Source organism: Micromys minutus (assembly GCF_963924665.1).
Source record: "Micromys minutus genome assembly, chromosome: 24".
Classification (NCBI taxonomy): domain Eukaryota; kingdom Metazoa; phylum Chordata; class Mammalia; order Rodentia; family Muridae; genus Micromys; species Micromys minutus.
The window spans coordinates 6,050,303-6,072,176 of NC_137959.1; the positions used below are offsets into that span (position 1 = coordinate 6,050,303).

The window sequence follows — 21,874 nt, forward strand, 5'->3', positions numbered from 1 at the left end:
ACAATGCAGACAGCAGTGAGAGGAACCCGTGCCAGACACACGCATAAAGAAAATCAGCACACGTAAGGCCCGTAGAAGGATGAGGAGGAGGCACAGCTGTCCTGCGTTAAATTTGTCACTGCGATCATTTGTGCAGAGATCAAAGTTTGTGTGTTTTCCTTCCTCTGACTGAAAAATGAGTTTAGCGATTTAGTCCTCAGAATCTACACTTAACTGACGTGACTGTGTAAGATCAGCTTCAAGCCACAGCTGTTCCACAGCACTGTGCGGTGTTCACTCTCTCGCCTCTGTAACTCCGCTCTGCTTCTCCTCTTTGTCGGAGTGGGTGCGGAGGAGGAGGAAGCATCCACGTGCCTGCCCTGTAGGCTTCAGCACTGAGGGCTGAGCTGTTCCCGGGTGACATTGCCTGTCCAGTTCTCTGATTGCTTCACAATCATCTGTGCCATTTTCCTTTTGCTCTGCTACATCTCAGTGAAGTAACAGATATCAAAATGCACTGGACGGCCCTTTGATATAGTTGCCCCTCAGTGTGAGGGTCTCTCTTCCTCTCACACATTTGTAAATATGATGATACTTGTGTACCGCAAAACCGGCTACATAACGGTCTGTGTTCCGATGGTTTCTATGGTTTGAAGAATTCAAAGTCGAGTTCTTTCCGTGTAAACTCTCAGTCTCCTTTTTAATTAAAGATTTATTTATGTGTGCATATGTGCCTACTTCATATATGTGAACCACATGCAGCAGGTTCCTAAAGAGGCAGGAAGAGGACCTCAGCTCCCTGAAACTGAACGTACAGATGCTTATGAGCCGCCAGATGTGGGTGCTTGGAACCAAAGACAGGTCTTCGTACAACAAGTGCTCTGTACAATGCTCTGAGCCATCTCTCTAATCCCAAGATAAGAGGAGGAAATGCTTCTGTTTGTTGCTGAGAGCTGAACTTAAGGTCTGCCTTAGTGTTCTATTGTTGTGAAGAGATACCATGACCTCAGCCATGCATCATCATCATCATCATCATCATTCACTTTATATCATGATCACAGACTTCCTCCTCTCATTCCAGCCCCATCCTTAAAAATCCCTCCTCCCATTACCCTCTCTCCTTCCCCTTAAAGAAATGGAGCTGCTCTTTGGGTACCACCTCACCCTGGGACATTCAATCCCAAAAGGACTAGGCAAGTCCTCTCACACTGAGACCCAACAAGACAGTGCAGGTAAGGTGAAGGAGATCCAATGCCAGGGAACAGAGGCCAAGACAACCCATGCTCTACTTGTTAGGAGAACAAGCTTGCATGTTTGCTACAAATTTGTAGGGGGCCTAAGCACAGCCAACCTGCATGCTCCCTGGCTGGTGGCCCAAGCTCTGTGAGCACCCACAGGCCCAGGTGAGTTGATTCTATGGGTCTTCTTGTGGTGTTCTTGTCCCCTCTGGATTTCTCACTTCTTTCTCTTTTCTGTTAAGATTTATTTATTTATTTAGTTAGTTAGTTAGTTAGTTAGTTAGTTAGTTAGTTATTACATATAAGTACACTGTAGCTGTCTTCAGACACACCAGAAGAGGGCATCAGATCTCATTACAGATGGTTGGTTGTGAGTCACCATGTAGATGCTGGGATTTGAACTCAGGACCTCTGGAAGAGCAGTCAGTGCTCTTAACCACTGAGCCACTCTTAACCACTTAACCAATCTCTCCAGCCTGGCTTTCTCACTTTTATCCCCTACTCTTCCACAAGATTCCCTGGGCTCCGACTGATGTTTGTCAGTGGGACTCGGCATCTGCCTCCATCTAATGCTGGATGAAGCGTCTCAGGAGACAGTTATGCTGGGCTCCTGTGTGCAAGCATAGCAGAGCATCATTAATAGTGTCAGGGTTTGGCTGTCTCCCATGGGTTGGGTCCCAAGTTGGGCCAGTCAGTGATTGGCTGTTCCCTCAGTCTCTGCTCCATCTTTATCTCTGTACATCTTTTAGGCAAGACAAATTTGGGGTTGAGGGTTTTGTGGGTGGATTTATGTCCCCCTCCCTCCTCTGGAAGTCCTGCCTGGCTACAGGGGGTGGCACTTTAGTCTCTATGTCCCTCTCTGATAGGAATCTCAGCTAGGGTCACCCCATAGACTCCCCATATCCTCTCCCATTCCAGGCCTCCAGCCAGTCCCAGAGATTCCCCTGCCTCTGTGCTGATTTTCATTCTGACACCCAGACCTCTCTTGTCCCCCCTCCCACCTGATTGTCTGTCATCTCCATTCCCCTCCTCCCCTCCTCTCCGACCCAGTTCCCTCTCTTCGTCTACTTCCGATGACCATTTAACTTCCCTTCTGAGTGAGATTTGCGAATCCTCCCTTGGGACCTCTTTATCACCCAGTTTCTTTAGACTGACCACAGCCAAAAAGAAAGCATTTAACTGGAGCTTACTTACAGTCCTGGGGTTTGGTCTGTGGTGGGGAGCAAGGCTGCGTACAGGCACAGATGACTGGAGAAGTCCACCCCCAGGAACACATTTCCTCCAACAAGATGACACTTATTAATCCTTTCAAATAGTGCCACTCCCTGGTTAACCACACATTGAGATCTCAGAGCCTATGGGCATCATTCCTGTTCAAAGCGCCCCAGGGCAGACATTCTACCGCTGAGCTGTGTTCCCAGCCCTCCGTCTTCTTTTTAATACTGAGCTAAGTTTCATGATACTCAAGATTGCCAAGAAAGCCCCTGGTGGGGCAGAGATTTCTCAAGCTCTGAACCATGCCAATTAAACATACGGTTAGGCACATTTCTTTGTCTTCTTCCTATGCCATTGTACTCATGAAGTGTGTGTGTGTGTGTGTGTGTGTGCCTGTGTGTGTGTGTGTGTATGTGTGTGTGTGTGTGTGTGCCTGTGTGTGTATGTGTGTGTGTATGTGTGTGCCTGTGTGTGTATGTATGTATATGTGTGTGTATGTGTGTGTATGTGTGTGCCTGTGTGTGTATGTATGTATGTGTATGTGTGTGTATGTGTGTGGTACACTCGTTTATGTATATGTGTATATGTGTGTATGTGTGTGTTGTCAGTGTTAATGTTGAAGAAGAGGAAATTTTCTTCAGTATATATACAGGAATAGTAAAATTAGCTCATAATAGCAATAGCGAATCATAAGTTCTTTTATTGCTCTTCTCTTTATTACATTTTCTTATCTACATGCTTTACAGAGGTCGTTCCAATGATTAGAAAAAAGCACTTTCTATTTTAAAAAGAGAATGCATAAATGCAACACCGCCATGTTGTTTCACAACATTAGTTAGTGTATTCTGGCTGTTCTCCTTGTGCCCACTGTAGAAAATATCCCTTTAACAATTTAGTGAGCTCTGAAACCCAAGCAAAGAGGAATCAGAGCAGCACATTTTCAGTGAGAAAAGAATCAAACGCCACACTGTCACCAGCTCTGTCTTCATAAAACAAGACATGCATACATTTGTCACTATAAATTAACTTAATTAATTAAATGTAATTTAAATAAGTTAATTTAGTTAATAAATTTAATTTTAAATTTAATCAATTTAAAATTATTTTTTCTATCATGAACTTCCAAATCTGACAACAGAAAGCCAGCATGAGTGTCAGGAGCCTAAGAAAATCTTGGTGAGAAAAAAATCAACATCGGTTTCAGTTGCACATGCAGCAGAGAATGGCCTTGTTGGGCATCAGTAGACAGAGAAGCCCTTGGTCCTGCCAAGGTTCAATGCCCCAGTGTGGGGGAATGTCAGGGCATGGAGGCAGGAAGGGGTGGGGTCAGCCTCATAGAAGCAAGAGAGGGTGGATGGGATAGGGAGCTATGGAGGGGAAACTGGGAAAGGGGATAACATCTGAAATGTAAAAAACAAATATATATATATATATATATATATATATATATATATATATATATATATATATATATATATATATATCTCCAATAAAAGGAGTTAATTGATAAAAAAGAAAGAAAAATTAATATACTTTAACAAAGCATTAATGGCAATAAACCCTTTTCAAAGCAAGAAATATTATAAATAATTCTCTTGCCCATTAAGGTGTTGAGGTCCAGGAGACACCTCACAAGCCATACAAACACTGATTTCAGTCAGACATGGATAGTTTATTGAACACACACACAAAGACTGATTGATCAGGGCCATAGCTTGGAATTTGAGGGCTGAACTACTATCCTGAATATCTTGCTCTGTCAGCGTATACAAAAATCTCAACGAGCAGGTGCAGGAAGGGCTGCCCAGTGGTCAGTTCTGACTTAAGCCATGTTAGACACAACAGTTCACACTGACCTGTGTGGAATTTCATAAGATTAACACACAAAATAACAGGATATGTGATCAGCATGACCCTGCTCTGAGTCATTATTTCTCTGTGTCAGTGACTGGCAGGTGTATTACAGCTACAATATGGAATAGCTGGCCGGCCTGAAACAAAATGGCTACCGCTATGCTGTGGGAGTTTGTGCAAGACGGGCCTCAACAGAGGGAACCTCCTGGTCAACATAATGGGAAATCTGTTTTGTGTGGAGAGTGAGTCCCAGCTTCCCAGGTGAACAGGATCAACGGCCTGGCTATGGGACCTTAGGGAGGCACAATCACCTTATATCATGCCGAAGAGGCAGGAGGAATGATCAGCCAATGGTAGTACACTTTTCTTCCCAGAAGCCCCACCCTCACCACACGATTCCAAGGTGAGCCAAGTGGTGTTTGCCTGGGTCCTGACCCCTAAGTAGAAATGTGGAAAACTTTCCATGTCTTCTCTCCTGTCTTTTGGGTGCTGATCAGAACTAAGCACGCTTTTCCTGGCACTTTGGGGGACTTTACCTCTTCTCTAAAGGTCCCCTCCCTACCATGTGGACACCTGCCACCATGCAGCTTGCCTCCATGCTGCAAAGGAAATGGCTTTTCTCTCCCCTTCTCCAAACTGAGGATACATTGTTGCCCATTATATTACCTGCCCATGCTAAACTTTCATCCACATGCAAGACTGTTTTTCCAGGAGGCATTCAGCCACCACAAAGGCACTTAGTGGGGCCCTATTTATCACCAGTGACTTAGCTATGAGCACCAACACAAAACCTGCAATCGACCCCATAACAAGAACAAGATCAGTACGTGGACAGCTGTGTGTTGTGAGGGTGCTACCATGTTGGGAGACAGCAGGTAAGCCATGACCCAGGAAAGCATTGTCAATGACCCGACGCATGCATCTTCAAAGCTAGGCCCCAGCACAGTGTCCATGACAAATTTCACATTTCTCTGCAGAGGCAGTGAGAGGGGTAAGAGGTGGAAGAAAAGAACAAACATATGGCAGGCTTTGCAAGGCAGCGTGGTCACAGAACCACAGGGACCTAATTTGTCAAACATCAAGCTCCCCACTGCTGGCATTCACAGTGCTTGTTACGAATTGGGTTTTCACAGGAGATCGTGGGAGTGGGAAACACAATAGCACTGCGCAGCCAGGACAAGGATTGCACAAGTCAGACAGTTCATTCTCCTGCCTCAGGTTTGGACCACCAGAGAACTTAAAGCTTACACTTCCCTTGTCAAGTTCCCTTGGGCTCACACTACGTAATATAATTTGTCTAAATGAAACACTAAATTAATGTTTTTCTAAATGCCAATAATGACAGTGTCACATACTAAGATGGGTCACAAAAATGTTGGGGATTAAGCCTGAAAATGAGTTCTTCCTCCCCATGAGATATGAGACACCGAGGTCCCAAGAAGCAAGTAACCTGAGAGCTGACTCCAGTAAGTGACATTGTTGAGACTCCAGTACTTGAATGAAGATTTGATGTATTTTACTCACTTTTCAGTGAGAACTGTGAAGATATGGGTCTCACTGTGTACAGAAGGATATAGCTCAATGGTAGAGAATTTGCCTCAAAGGAACAAAGTCCTGAGTTCATATTCCCATCACTGCAAGATGAAGAAATTGTTATTTTGTGCCTTTGTTAGGTTAGGTGGAAATGAAGACGTAATCTAAGAATCATCTTACAAATTATACAAGTTGTTGCTACACAGAGGAATTTTTTCATTTTTATTATTATTTGATTGGATACTTTCTGTATTTACATTTCAAATATTATCCCCTTCCCTCCCCCTATTTTCATTACCCCCTCCCCATCAACTTTTCTCCAACAGAGGTGCACCCTCTCCCAATCATCCTTTCAACCTAAGTGCCTTGGCATTCCCCTACATTAAGAAAACGTGCCCTCACTAGACCAAAGGTCTCTTCTCACATGGATGCCAGACACTCTTGTCCTCTGCTACATTTACAACTGAAGTCATGGGTCTCTCCATATGTGCTCAGTGGTTTTTGTTATACTCCATGGGAGTTGTGGAGGATTTGGTTGGTTGATAATGTTCTTCCCATGAGGTTGCAAACCCTTTCTGCTCCTTCAGTCCTTTCTCTATCACCTTCATTGGGTTCCCTTTGTTCAGTCCAATGGTTAGCTGCGTGTATGCTCAGCTGTATCTGTACTACTTGGGCAGAGGCTCTGAAGAGGCATCATTATCTGGTTCCTGACAGTAAGTACTTCTTGTAATCATCAATAGCGCTTGGGTTTATTGGGTGCATACTGAGTAAATTGCCGGCTGAGGCAGTCTCTGGATAATCTTTTCTCCAATCTCTGCTCCTCTATTTGTCCCATTATTTTCTCCAATGAACATTTTATTCTTCCTTCTTTAGAAGGACTGAGGCATCCACTTTCTGGCATTCTTACTCTCTGAGCCTCATAAGTTCTGTAGATGGTTTTGTGAGTATTCCAAGCTTTTTGGGCTAGTAGCCGCTTATTAGTGAGTACATACCATGAGTTTTCTTTTGTGATTGGGTTATTTCACTCAGGATGATAGCTTTAAGTTCCATCCATTTGCCTAGGAATTTCATGAACACATTATTTTTAATAGCTGAGTAGTACTCCATTGTGTAAATGTACCACAATTTCTGTATCCATTCCTCTGTTGAAGGACATCTGGGTTCTTTCCATTTTCTGGCTGTTATAAATAAGGCTTCTATGAACATGGTGAAACATGTGTCCTTGTTATATACTGGAACATATTTGGAGGATATGCCCAGCAGTAGAATAACTGGGTCTTCCATTAAAACTATGGCCAATTTTCTGAGGAACCACCAGACTGATGTCTCGAGTGGTTGTACCAGCTTTCAACTCCACCAACAGTGGAGGAGTGTTCCTCTTTCTCCACATCCTCAACAGCATCTGCTGTCATCTATGTTTTTGATCTTAGCCATTCTGACTGACATGAGGTGGAATCTTAGGGTTGTTTTAATTTACATTTCCCTGGTGACTAGAGATGTTGAGCATTTCTTTAGATGCTTTTCAGCCATCCAATATTCCTAGGTTGAGAATTCTTTGTGTAATTCTGTACCACATTTTTAATATGATTATTTGATTCTGTAGAGACTAACTTCTTAAGATCTTTGTATATATTGGATACTAGGCCTCTATCAGGTGTAGGACTGGTAAAGATGTTTTCCCAATCTGCTGGTTGCTGTTTTGTCCTTTTGACAGTGTCCTTAGCCTTACAGAATCTTTGCAGTTTCATGAGGTCCCATTTGTCAATTCTTGATCTTGGAGCATAAGCTATTGGTATTCTGTTCAGGAAAATTTCCCCTGTACCTACGTGTTCTAAGCTCTTCCCCACTTTCTGTTCTATTAGTTTCAGTGTATCTGGTTTTATGTAAAGGTCTTTAATCCACTTGGATTTGAGCTTTGTACAAGGAGATAAGAAAGTATCAATTTGCATTCTTCTGCATGCTGACTGCCAATTGAACCAGCACCATTTGTTGAAGAGGCTGTCCTTTTTTCATTAAATGTTTTTAGCTCCTTTTTCAAAGATCAAGTGACCATAGGGATGTGGGTTCATTTCTGGGTCTTCAATTCTACTGCATTGATCGATCTATCTGTCTCTCTCTTTAACAATACCATTCAGTTTTTATCACAATTGATCTGTAATATGGTTTGAGGTAATAAATGGTGATTCCCCCGGAAGTTGTTTTACTGTTGAGAATGGTTTCTGCTATTCCCGGTTTTTCCAAATGAATTGGCAAATTGCCCTTTCTAACTCTATGAAGAATTGAGTTGAATTTTGGTGGGGATTTCATTGAATTTGTAGATCAACTTAGGCAAGATGTTCATTTTTACTGTGTTGATCCTTCCAGTCAATAAGCATGGGAGATCTTTCCATCTTCTGAGGTCTTCTTCAATTCCCTTCTTCAGAGACTTGAAGTTCTTGTTATACAGATCCTTCACTTGCTTGGTTATGTTCACACCAAGGTATTTTATATTATTTGATTATTGTGAAGAGTGTCTATTCTCTAATTTCTTTCTCAGCTTGTTTGCCCTTTTAAGTAGAGAAAGGCTACTGATTTGTTTGAGTTAATTTTATTTCAGCCACTTTGCTGAAGTTGTTTATAAGCTGTAGGAGTTCTCTGGTAGAATTTTTGGTGTTACTTAAGTATACCATCATATCATCTGCAAATAGTGGTATTTTGACTTCTTCCTTTCCAATTTCCTTTGACCTCTTTTTGCTGTTTGACTGCTCTGGCAAGTGTTTCCAGTACTATATTGAATAGGTAGGAAGAGAGTGGGCAGCCTTGTCCAGTCCCTGGTTTTAGTAGGATGGATTAAAGTTTCTCATCATTTTGCTTAATGTTGGCTACTGGTTTGATCTATATTGCTTTTACTATGTTTAAGTATGAGCCTTTAATTTCTGACCTTTCCAAGACTTTTAACATGAAGGAGTGTTTAATTTTGTCAAATGATTTCTCAGCATCTAGAGAGATGATCATGTTTTTTTTTCCTTTGAGTTGGTTTATGGAGTGGAAGACATTGATGAATATCCATATATTGAAGCAGGATAAAGCCTGCTTGATCATGGTGATTGATCGTTTTGATATGTTCTTGGATTTGCTTTGCAAGAATTTTATTGAGTATTTTTGCATCAACGTTCATGAGCAAAATTGGTCTAAAGTTCTCTTTCTTTGTAGAGTTTTTGTATGGTTTAGGAATGAGCGTAATATGGCCTCAAAGAATGAGTTACGTAGTATTGCCTCTGTATCTATTTTGTGGAATAGTTTGGAGAGTATTGGTATTAGATCTTCTATGAAAGTCTGATAGAATTTTATGATAAACCCATCAGGTCCTAGACTTTTGTTTGTTTGTTTGTTTTGTTTTGTTTGGGAGACTTTTGATGACTGCTTCTATTTCTTTAGGTGTTGTGAGTGCTGGTAAGATGGTTTATCTGAACCTGCTTTAACTTTAGTACCTTGTATCTGTCTATAAAATTGTCCATTTACTAAAGATTTTTCAGTTTTGTTGAGTATAGACTTTTACAGTAGGATCTGATGACTTTTTGAATTTATTAAGTTTCCGTTGTTATGTCTCCCCTTTGATTTCAGATTTTTGTTAATTTGGATACTCTCTCTGTGCCCTGTAATTAGTCTGGTTTATTGATTTTTTTCAAAGAACCAGATCTTGGTCTTGTTGATTCGTTGTATAGATTTTTCTTTCTATTTGGTTGATTTCAGATCTGAGTTTGATTATTTCTTGCCATCTACTCCTCTTGGGTATATCTTCTTCTTTTTGTTCTAGAGCTTTCAGCTGTGCTGTCAAGTTGCTAGTGTATGCTCTTTCCAGTTTCCTTTTGGAAGTGTTTAGAGCTATGCGTTTTCCTCTTAGTACTGCTTTTATTGTATCCCATATGTTTGGGTATGTTGTGCCTTCAAATTTTAATTCTAAAAAATTTTTTTTACTTCTTTCTATATTTCTTCCTTGACCAAGCTACCATTGAGTAGAGCATTCTTTAGCTTCCATGTGTATGTGGGTTTTTTGCTGTCTTTGTTGTTATTGAAGACCAGCCTTAGTCCATGGTGAACAGATAGAATGCATGGGATTGTTTCAATGTTCTTGTAACTATTGAGGCCTGTTTTGTGGCCAACTATATGGTCAGTTTTGTAGAAGGTGCTATGAGGTGCTGAGAAGAAGGCCTAATTTTTTGTTTTAGGATAAAATATTTTATAGATAACTGTTAAATTCATTTGGTTCATAACTTCTGTTAGTTTCACTATGTCACTGTTCAATTTCTGCTTCCATGATCTGTCCATTAATGAGAACGGGATGTTGAAGTCTCCCACTATTATTTTGTGAGGTGCAATATATGCTTTGAGCTTTAGTAGGGTTTTTTTTATGAATGTGGGTGTCCTTGTATTTGGAGCATAGATGTTGAGGATTGAGAGTTCATCTTGATAGATTTTTTTTTCTTTGATGAGTAAAAGGTGCCCTTCCTTGTCTTTTTTGACTTTTGGTTGAAATCTATTTTGTTCAGTATTAGAATGGCTACTTTGGCTTGTTTCTTGGGACCATTTGCTTGGAAAGTTGTTTCCCAACCTTTTACTCTGAGGTAGTGCCTGTCTTTGTGGCTGAGATGAGTTTCCTATATGCAGCAAAATTCTGGATCCTGTTTAGGTATCCAGTCTGATAGTCTATGTCTTTTTATTGGGGAATTGAATCCATCAATGTTAAGAAATATTAAGAAACAGTGATTGTTTATTCTTGCTATTTTTGTTTTTACCGGTAGAGTTATGTTTGTATGCTTTTCTTCTTTGGTGTTTGTTGCAAGAGGATTAGTTTCTTAATTTTCCTAGGGGGAAGTTTCTTTTTTTGCGGTAGAGTTTTCCATTTATTTTCTTTGTAGGGCTGGATTTGTGGACAGATATTGTGTAAATTTGGGCCTGTCCTGGAATATGTCCTCCATCTATGGTACTTGAGAGTGTTGTTGGACATAGTAAGCTGAGCTGATATTTGTGTTCTCTTAAGGTCATATGACATTAGTCCAGAATTTTTCTAGCTTTTATAGTATCTGTTGAAAAGACTGGTATAATTCTGATTGGTATGTCTTGATATGTTACCAGTTTTTTCTCTTAATTCTTTTAGTATTTTTTCTTTGTTGAGCATTTGTTGCTTTGACTATTCTTTGTCGGGAAGAATTTTTTTCCAGTCCAATCTATTTGGGGTTCTGTAGGCTTCTAGTATGTTCTTGGTCATCTCTTTCCTTAGGTTAGGAACATTTTCATCTATAATTTTGTTGAAGATGTTTACTGGGCCTTTTAGTTGGGAGTTTTCACTCTCTTCTATACCTATTATCCTTAGGTTTAGTCTTCTCATTCTGTCCTGGGTTTACTAAATGTTTTGGATTAGAAGCATTTTGATTTTTGCAATTTCTCTGACTGTTGAATCAATGTTTTCTGTGGTATCTTCTGCTCCTGAGATTCTCTCCTCCATCTCTTGTATTCTGTTGGTGATACTTGTATCTATGACTCCTAATGTCTTACCTAGGTTTTCCAACTTCAGGGTTGTCTCTCTTTGTGATTTCTTCACTGTTTCTATTTCTGTTTTCAGTTCTTTTTCATTAGCACTTAAGTGATTTTGTGTTTTTTGTGTTTCCTCTTTAAGGGCTTCAACTTGTTTGCATGTGTTCTCCTGGTTTTCCTGTACTTCTTTAAGTATGTTATTTATGTTGCTCCTCAAGGATCTCCATCATCATCATTAAGTATAAATTTTAAGTCTAAATCTTGTTTTTCTGGTGAGTTGGGATATCTGCTATTTGTTGTGGTGAGAGAACTGGGTTCTGATGTTGCCAGGTTGTCTTGGTTTCTGTTTCTTAGAGTCTTGTGCTTGGCTCTTGCCATCTTGTTATAGGTGGTGCTAGGTGATCTTGTTGTCTCTTACTGGAGCTTGTCTCTCCTGTGGGTCTGTGGGACCTTGTTCTCCAGAGGGGGATTGTTCCTGGGTGTTTGCCTCCTGGGTAGGCTGTGAGTTCTGATGGCAGTGCCCAGTCCTGATGGAACTGGGCTGGGTCTGGCCTTGTGCCGGAGGTGTCTGCTCCCAGGAAGCACTGCCACCTACACCATAGGAGTTCCGGGTGGCCTTTCCCAGGATAGACAGTGGGGAGGAAACGTTAACTCACCCCTCTCAACTTCTTCTGTCTCTTCCTTCTATCACACTGATGCAAACGCCTCTTGATGTCTGGACATGCAGGCTTTCTTAGTGCACAGTGCTGACATTTCTTGTTTCTCTCAGAGTGCACTGATGGGCAGCCACACAACAAGCAAGGGCTTGCAGAAAGCACCGGCTTGCCTTAGAGGCCGATCCGCAGGAATTGATAAGCTTAGCCCAAGGAAGGAACACTTTCACAGTTACTTACTTGCTCCAGGATAAGCAAACTAACATCCTAGCATGATAAATAGTAATGCTTTGGCTGGCTACTGGGCAGAGAGAAGTACGAATTGAAACTGAACACTTTGCAAAGGGAGGAGAAACTGCTTTGAACTGAAATGTTGGGATAAAAGTAAAGGCTGTTCTTATAGCTAGTAGAAAATTTTAAATACAAATGATCCTGCTACTAGTAAAAAAGAAATATTCTACTAAGAGTAGATAGCCTGGTGGAAATCAAGTCTGTGCTCCTTTAAAATTATGATGGAAGTCGAGAAGCTCACAACAGCCTGTAATTCCATGTGTTTTGATGTCTTCTGGCATCCACTGGCACCTTCACCTACATGTGCATATCCACACACACACACACACACACACACACACACACACACATACACATCACACACTCAAACACATACACACACCATGCACTCACACACACACACACACACACCACACGTACACACACTCAAACAAACTTCATACACTCACACCCACACACATACACACACCATACACTCAAACCCACACACACCACACATGCACACACATACCACACACACGTGCACACATGTACCACACACATACACCACACACACATACACAAATAAAAATTTAAAACTAAATAAATAAAAACCCTGATGAAAATGACTGACATGTATTGAGTATCTAACTTGTGACCAGCAATCTATAGTATTCTTCCCCTAAGACTTTATGATGTTCTCTAGAAAACAAAGAACCTTTCCTTTCTAGAAAAATAAAACAATACATGTGTCCCTACCGTTATTCCTTTCATCGTTTCTGCTCATACCTTCCTTACCTCTCATAATTACAGGAGGAAACCAGTTAATGAATCAGCCTTTCCATCTAAGCTGGGCTTGGATTTCTTTGGAGAAAGAGTACTACATTGTGAATGAAGATTCCCCATTCTTAGAAGTGACCCTCACATGCAGGGGATACCTTGGAAGCACATCTGTCGTTCATAAGTAGCTTGGGTACAAGAGGGTACAGACATGAAGTGCGGGCTTCAGACACCCACCAGGGAGCAGACTAGAGGAGAGTCAGTGGCTGGACTGATGGAAATACCTACAGAAGTTACCGGAAAACTGTTGTGTGTGCTACAGGAGAAGCTACAGCTGATACGCTGTGATTGTTTTCTCTGTACGGTTTCCTTGTTCTAACAGACTGTATTATTTTCCTTTTCTGTAATTCAAAGAACTCCAGGAAAATTTAGACATTTTCCAGCCTCCCCACAATCCCCAGCTCACCCAAATGTTTTTCCATTGCTCCTCTCATACGATATACCCCGACCACAGTTTTCTCTCCCTCCACTTCCTCCCAGCTCCCCACAACCTTCCCATACCCTCGGATCCATTCTCCCTCCATCTTTTCTTCAGAAAAGAGCCGATCTCCGAGAGACAACAGCCACAAAGGACAAAACAAGGTACAGTAAGACCAGGTTAAAGCCCTCACATTGAGGCTGCACAAGGTAACCCAATAAGAGGAAAAGAGTCTCAAGAACAGGCAAAAGAGTCAGGAACACATCTACTCCCACTGTTTTGAGTCCAACAAAAATACACAGCTAACAGCACAGCATCCATGCAGAGGGCCTGGTGCAGACCCACACAGGCAACGTGCTTGTGGCTTAAGTCTGAGTCCACGTGAGCCCTGCTTAGTTCATTCAGTGCTGTCCTCTATCCCCTCTGGCTCCCACAGTCGTTTTGCCCCCACTTTCCAGGGTTTCCTGATCTCCAAAAAAGGGACCCGATAAACACTCTGCAAATAATGTCTGACTGTGGGTTTCTGCACTCGCTCCCATCTGCTGCTGAAAGAAGCCTCTCGGATGAGAACTAGACAAGACACCAATTTATGAGTATAGCAGAATATCATTATAAATCATTTAATTATTGGGAGCCAATTGATTTTTTTCCCCAGGCATGGTTGGTTCTGCCCTAGGTCTCTGGGCTATCCAGTCTTCAATTCCTAACTAACCAGTATGGCACCGGCTCCCTCTTATGGTGTGGTCCTCAAGTTAACCAAACATTGGTTGGCCACTCCCACATCTGTGCCACCATTACCCCAGCACATCTTGCAGGCAGGACAGATTATAGGCCCGGGGTTTTGCTGCTGGTTTGATGTCAAGGTTCCTCTTTCCATAGCCTGGGGCTATCTCCCTTCACCAAAGAGACTAGACCGTAAGAGTAAGGACTCCATGCAGGCACCAGATGGCCTCTCTACAGTCCGTGAGCTGTGTGGATATTGTCCTCGGCAAGAGCCTTGCTGTCAGCTTCCAGACACTGACCTCTGTCCTAGGATCAGCCTGAGTTGTTTGCAGATCTCCATGTGATCCCATCAGCCAACAACTCAACTGAATAGAACCCAGTCCCACCACTGGAAGCTTTGCCTAGCTTCAAAAAATGGCCCGTTCAGACTCGGCGTCCTCCATTACCAGAAATCCCTACTAGGGTCACGCTTATAGAGTCCACAAAGTTTCTACTGCACTAGGTTTCCAAACTGTCCCCCAAATGTCCCCCAATTCCAGCTGTCTCCCTCAATTCTCTCCTTCTACCCTTTTACCCCCATCCCACAACCAAATACCTCCCAATCCCGGCCCCACCCACCCCAGCCCATCAGTAAAATCTACTCTGTTTCTCCTTCCCGAGGTGACGTGTGTATATCCCGGAGCTCTCCTCTTTACCTAGTTTCTCCAGGTCTGTGGACTATAGCATGACTATCATTTGCCTAACAGCTAACGTCCACCTACCAGTGCATGTATACCATATTGCTCTTTCTCAGTCTGGGCTATGTCACTCAGGATGACCTTTTCTGGTTCCATTCAGGTACAAATTTCAGGATGTCCTTTATTTCCAAAAAAAAAAAAAAAAAACTGAACAATACTCCTTTGTATAAATGTAGATGTTCTTGGGACACATCTAGGTTTTTTACTAGTTTCTGTCTACTATGAATTAAGCTGCAATGAACTTCTTTTAAAATTGCCTTTAAGTGGAGAATAATATATTGTCATATATTAATACATTAGTTCTAGCTATTCTTCTGAAATATTATTTTCTATTTAATTGCTGCTTTAAATTTAATTACTTGATTATGTATAATTGTTTTAACCCCAGTGCTGAGATTATAACTTGCTTAAGGACATGTGCATTGTCAAATTTTTTCCACTTTACAAACACCTACCAGCAAAACATAGCTCTTTGGAGTAAACACATAGGCAGGGGTGACAAAGAGGACCCAATTGTCATCATTAATAATTAATAATAATTGTTCTAAGAACCCACTACATTTTCACAGCCCTGTTTGCTACCAGAACCTACTGAAGTCATTTTTGCCTTTATATCTCTCGAGGAATCAAACAAGGGTATGTTGTTTTCATCAGTTTTTCCTACATGGGCAGTTTCAAGACAGGATCTTACAACATAGCCCTGACTATCCTAGAACTCATTATGTAGATAAAGCTGGTCTTGAACTCACAGAGATCCTTCTGCCTCTGCCTCCACCTCCAGGTGCTGGGATCAAAGACGCCACTACACCCAGCCTTTTTTGTGGTTGTTCATTTTACAAATGATCATGAAGAGCCTTCCAAACAGGCTTAGAATCCAGCCAACATACTAAAACAAGTGAAGGGGGCGGCAGGAAGGAAACATGAGGCAGGGAAAAGTAGCTAATCAGGAAAAGGAGCTATACAGGAGGCTTTAGGAACAGACTTCTCTTAGGTCTGCCAGCTTCATCCATACCTCAGGTCCTTTCATCACTGCGTGGTTGGCTTGGCTGCCAAGACCTTCAGCTGAAGTAAGTCTCTTTTCTCTTGTAGAACTTGGCTTCTGCAATTTGTCACCCAAGACCTCTTTATGAGATTGAATTAATATGTCAGGAAGAATTTCTATACTCCAGCTTTTGTGTGTGTGTGTGTGTGTGTGTGTGTGTGTGTGTGTGTGTGTGTGTAAGCACCTGGCTGTGTTAAACAGATACTCAGGAGTCCTTTTCTTACACCTAAACCAGCATTCTTAAAGCGCTTGCATCCTCTGGCTCACAGACGAAGCCTTTGTGTTCCTGTCTGACTTCTCCAGCAGACTGCTGGCTTTACTCTGGCAGGAATTCTAAGACACAACTGTAATACCCACCTCTTGCTGCCTCAAGGGAACCTCTAACGTGCCTCAATCTGCCACTCCTGGAAGTCCTCCTGACTCCCTCAGACCACTCAGACTGGGTCGAGCAGCAAGCTACAAGGTCTATAGGAAGGAAGGAAAGAAAGTGTCAAGTCCAGCTCCTGTTCCAGCTCTGGCGCTTCAATGAGTCTGACACTGGCTCTTTTACATATTACTGAGTTGTTGCTTTTATTATTGTTGATGAGTTTCCTTCATAAGTTACTAATTCCTACCTCCTAGAAGAACTCCAATCAGTCCCTAACTCTCCACTTTAATTATTAGGGATCTAACCATCTGAAAAGTTGCTAAAAATTATCTCACAATCGAAAGTCAGTAAACAGGCATGGGGTAGGTTCAATTGGAAGGGTGACTGTCTAGCACATGGGAAGCTCTGGCTTGGAGCCACTGCAGTAAATAAAACAATGCCTATAATCCCATAACTTGGGAGATGGAAGCAAGAGGGTCAGAAATTCAAATGCATACTCAGCTACATAGAGAGTTAGAGGACATAGTCTGGACTATGTGAGACACTGTCTCAAAGATAGATAGATAGATAGATAGATAGATAGATAGATAGATAGATAGACAGATGATAGATATATAGATTGATAGATAGATGATAGATAGATAGATAGATGATAGATAGATAGATAGATAGATAGATGATAGATAGATAGATAGGTAGATGATAGATAGATAGATAGATAGATAGATGATAGATAGATAGATGATAGATAGATAGATAGATGATAGATAGATAGATGATAGATAGATAGATGATAGATAGATAGGTGATAGATAGATGATAGATAGATAGATGATAGATAGATAGATGATAGATAGATGATAGATGATAGATAGATAGATAGATAGATGATGATAGATAGATAGATAGATATATGATAGATAGATAGATGATAAATAGATGATAGATAGATGATAGATAGATAGATAGATGATAGATAGATAGATAGATGATAGATAGATAGATAGATAGATAGATAGATAGATAGATAGATGATAGATAGATGATAGATAGATAGATAGATAGATGATATATAGATAGATAGATAGATGATAGATAGATAGATAGATAGATAGATAGATAGATAGATAGATAGGATTAGATAGTTACTCATAATAGCAGAAATTGAAGTTTTCATACTAGATTCTCTCAGTGATATTTATTGAGGACAAATATATATATATTTGTTGTATATCAAGCTCTGGCACACCTCGATAACAGCAGCCCCAGCCTCCACAGGACTCATGTTCCACTCTGTTCGATTTAAACAGTGAGCTTCCTGCGTGCTGGAAGTTCTCACTCCTCTTCAAATACTCAGATTTAACCAATCAGAGTTCATGCGTTAATATATGCTAAAACAAACAAACAAGATAAAGCCATCGCAGCGATCCTTCCGTCATCCCTCCCTCCAGCTTTCCAACAGTAGTTTGTCTGTGTGCAGTGGAGCTCAAGGCCTGTCACATACTTAGCTGTTGCTCCAGCACCGAGCTACACCTTGTCCTCTCTCTCTCCCCCCCTTCTATCTCTTCCTCCCTCTCTCTCCCTCCTTCTATCTCTTCCTCTCTCTCCCCCTCCTTCTATCTCTTCCTCCCTCTCTCACCCTCCTTCTATCTCTTCCTCTCTCTCCCTCCTTCTATCTCTTCCTCCCTCTCTCCCCCTCCTTCTATCTCTTCCTCTCTCTCTCCCTCCTTCTATCTCTTCCTCCCTCTCTCCCTTCCTCTCTTCTTGGTTTCCTCCAGACTCACTTCACTTCTGCTGGCTCTTGTAGCTGGGAACAACATTCATAAATATCTTCTCCAGACACTAAACAAAAGCAACAACTATGTTATCTGTGCTTGTCAACAATAGAAACATGTCGAAGGGGAAAATATTTTGTCAAACCCTGAGGATTGTGTTGGCTTTTCTTTAGGTATTAGAACCAAAGGAGACACTGCTGAAGAAAATAAGGATTTCAAAGGAAAGTCTCCTACACTGGTCCAGTTCAGTCCCAACCAGACTACAGCCACATGGAGGGTGGGACTTATACCCGACGCTAAGTATGAGACCACAGAAACTTTCCAGATCCTTCTCTCTGAACCTGACATGGCTGCGCTGGAATTTCCAGAGATGGCAACAGTTGAAATTGTAGATCCTGAAGATGGTATGCCACACATGATTAATACAGGAGAAGGGAGTGGGGATCTCCTAAACTCAAATTTCCTGCTTCTTACTTAATAACAAATACCTCTCCCTTCTCATAAATGATACAGTTATTCATGTTGCAAACACAGGAGCCAATGGCCGCATACTTCTGAGTAGGTGTGACTAAATACCATGGACCTGGTATTTTAATCCTGCTGAAGTCTTCTCTGGTCTTTTCTAGAGTCAACAGTTTACATTCCGAAGGCAGAATACAAACTGGCAGAGGCTGTTGGGGAGTTTCTAGTTCCTGTAAGACGATCTGGAGACACAAGCCAGGAGCTCACCGTCATCTGGTCTACTTGTCCAGGTCTGAGACTCCGTGGGGGTCGGGGGGAGTGCACATGGCAATAGGACTATTAAAATGGGGTTGCGGTGGTTCGGGATGTAGGAGAGGCGGAGGGCAGAGCATCCGTTACTAGGCTCAGCCACCAGCTGTGAGCTGCAGCTTCCTGCCTTACCTGACTTTGCTCAGGTCCCCTGAGTGCCTCCGGCTATATGGTCTCCCTTAAACAGAGGTAAATATTCAACATTGGGAGAACGCCGCCTCTCAATGTTTTGCTGATGGAAAATATAAGCAAGGCACAAGACCTTTACCCGTCTGTGTGTCCTCAAAGCAACACAGTGAAATAGCCTATGTCACTCTGTCTTCTTCCTGTCAATCTTTCAACTGTACGTAGCCTCTGACCTTGAGATCTGAACTTCGCTAGCATCTAGATGTGGTCCCATTTTTTTGTGGCTTCTCCAAATGTACAGGGAGAAAATTTAACTCTCCTGCATCTTACCCCTTAGGTTCATTGAATACCACCCTCGTGGGAATAAGAAGCTTTTGTTTAGCTCTAGCTAGAGCAAGGAAGTCTGCCTCATGTGTTTGGCAGAGAGTCAAAGACGGGGGAACGGGAAAACTGAGTAGTGGGAAGATGAGGAAGGTGTCAAGTGTGGCTCAACTCCAGATGATGGTGTGGGGAAGCTGGAGCGGAGATAAGGGCTGTCCTATGTGATTGGCTGAAAGAGATACAGGGTGTCCTATGTGATTGGCTGAGAGAGGTAGGGGGTGTTCTATGTGATTGGCTGGGAGAGGTAAGGGCTGTCCTATGTGATTGGCTGAAAGAGGTAAGGGCTGCCCTATGTGATTGGTTAAAACACCATGGTTGTTCCTAAGTGAGAAGGAAATGAAAAGTACGGAAGCTGAGAGTTCTGGGCCAAGTCCTCACAATTTGTCCTGATTACTGAAGATCTGGGACTCAGTTTTTTGAGTTCTCAGGGATCCTGGTGCTCTGGGAGCTGAGGGTAGGGTAGGTATTTATTTATGTATAGGGTTCATGAACTCGTGTGCGTGCGTGTGTGTGTGTGTGTGTGTGTGTGTGTGTGTGTGTGTGTGTGTGTGTGTGTAGTTGTATGTACCCATGGGCATATGGAAAGCAGAGAATGATATCAAATGGCAGCTGGTGTCTGCTTCTGCCCCTCAGGGTAGTCAAGGCCGTTGCACACCAGGCTGGACTGGTACAAGAGAAGCTAAGCAGGGTGTGGGTAGGGGTAGGTAGGGTCTGTCAGCAGTGAGCTTCGGGCATATTGGAGAGAAAGGAGACATTTATGCCCCTGGAGAGGTGGCCAGGGTCTCTGGGCAAGGTTTGTGTGCTGTGTACCACTGGCCAGGAAAAGGGCAGTGGAAGATGCTTCATCTGTATATTCGGGGACTGTAGGAGGAGAGGGGGACCTTGTAAGGTCAAACAAGGTGGGTAGCCTGATAACTATCAGGGTAATAAATTTTTACTAGGGTTGATGGTGGGACACGAGATTGAGAGTGGGGTAGCAGCCGACTCCTGCCGGTCTCATGTGATGTGTCGGGATAAAGCTCTCCTTCACCCTCCATCTGTTTCCCTGGGCCATTGTGACCCCAGAATAAAATATCCTGCTCTTTCACTTGCTAAAGCCCCAGTGATGCCCCTGCCTCGGGCCTCCACAGTGCTGAAGTTATAGACACACGGTCACACTGAGGTGCTTGTGTTCCAGTTTTGGGATTTGAACTTGGGTCTTCAGGCTTGTACGGCAATCACTGTTAGCCATCTCCCCAGCCCTGTACTATGTATGGTTTTATGTATGGTTCAGCCACTGTCTGTCAAGTCATACAACCTTCTTCAAATCCACCCCTGTTGCTGATATACTGACAGTGGAGATTTAGTTCTTCCTACTCTGTCCTCAAAAAAAAAAAAAAACAAAAAAAAAAAAAAAACAAAACAAACAAACAAAATCTCTTACTTTGTTTTGAAGTGTTGTTATGCAGGAGAAGGTCCGTGCTGAGGCATCGCCACCTGAGGTACCAGCCAAACGACGCGTCTAGTATAAAATGAAGTTTATTTGGGGGCATTGGAAGGGGGATTGAGAAGGGAGTAGAGGCAGAGAGAGGGGATAGAGAAGGAGGGGGGAAGGGCCAGGACAGAAAGAGAGAGGATGGAGAAAGAAGGGAAGAGGAAACACAAGGAGAGAGGGGACAGAGAGAGGACAGGGAGAGAGAGAGAGAGAGAGAGAGAGAGAGAGAGAGAGAGAGAGAGAGAGAGAGAGAGAGAGAGAGAAGCAGGGGCCAAACAGCCATGTTATAACAGACTCCTACCTGGCTAGGAAACTGTGGGGCTGAGCCTAGAAAAAATGCTAACAGCTTAAATATGGAACCTCCACATCTGTTTCTGAAAGTAGTGGTGAGGAGACTCCAGAAATAAGAGCTAGTTACTTCCTCACCATGACACACTGCCTGCCAAGACCAACCGAGAGGGGAGGACAGGTTTGTTTGGCTCATACTCCCGGGGTATAGCCCATCTCGGGAAGGCCAGAGGCAAAAGCCTGAGACAGCCCACTGCATCTGCCATGTGGAAGCAGAGGAGAAAGTAGGTACTCACTTCTTTTTCCTTTTATGGAGTCGAGGACCTCAGCCCAGAGAACGGCACCACCCACATGTAGGGTGGGTCTTTCCACTTCTCTAAAACTATTCTATTTGAGGGGGAGTTGTTTATTTGTTTGTTTGTTTTTCTTTTTTATTAGGTATCTTATGTATTTACATTTCAAATGTGATCCCCTTTCCCTGTTTCCCCCTTTCCTAGTCCCCCTGCCCCTGCTTCTATAAGGATGCTCCCCTCCCACACACCGACTCCCACCTCACCGCCCTGGCATTCCTCTACAGTTAAGGTCTCCTCCTGTTGATGCCAGACAACGCCATCCTTTGCTTCATATGAGGCTGGAGTCATGGGTTCCTCCATGTGAACTCACTGGTTGGTAGTTT

At 42.6% G+C, this 21,874-nt stretch overlaps 1 protein-coding gene across 1 annotated transcript in view; it reads left to right on the plus strand.

Annotated features, from left to right (window-relative positions):
* The window catches only part of FREM3 (FRAS1 related extracellular matrix 3), a gene marked incomplete at both ends in the record, with an annotated part of 59,358 nt that overhangs the window by 15,272 nt on the left and 22,212 nt on the right, over window positions 1–21,874 (plus strand). The window contains 3 exon segments of the mRNA XM_080936634.1: window positions 13,070–13,220; window positions 18,339–18,562; window positions 18,785–18,910. Coding sequence (XP_080792760.1) covers window positions 13,070–13,220; window positions 18,339–18,562; window positions 18,785–18,910 — 501 coding nt within the window.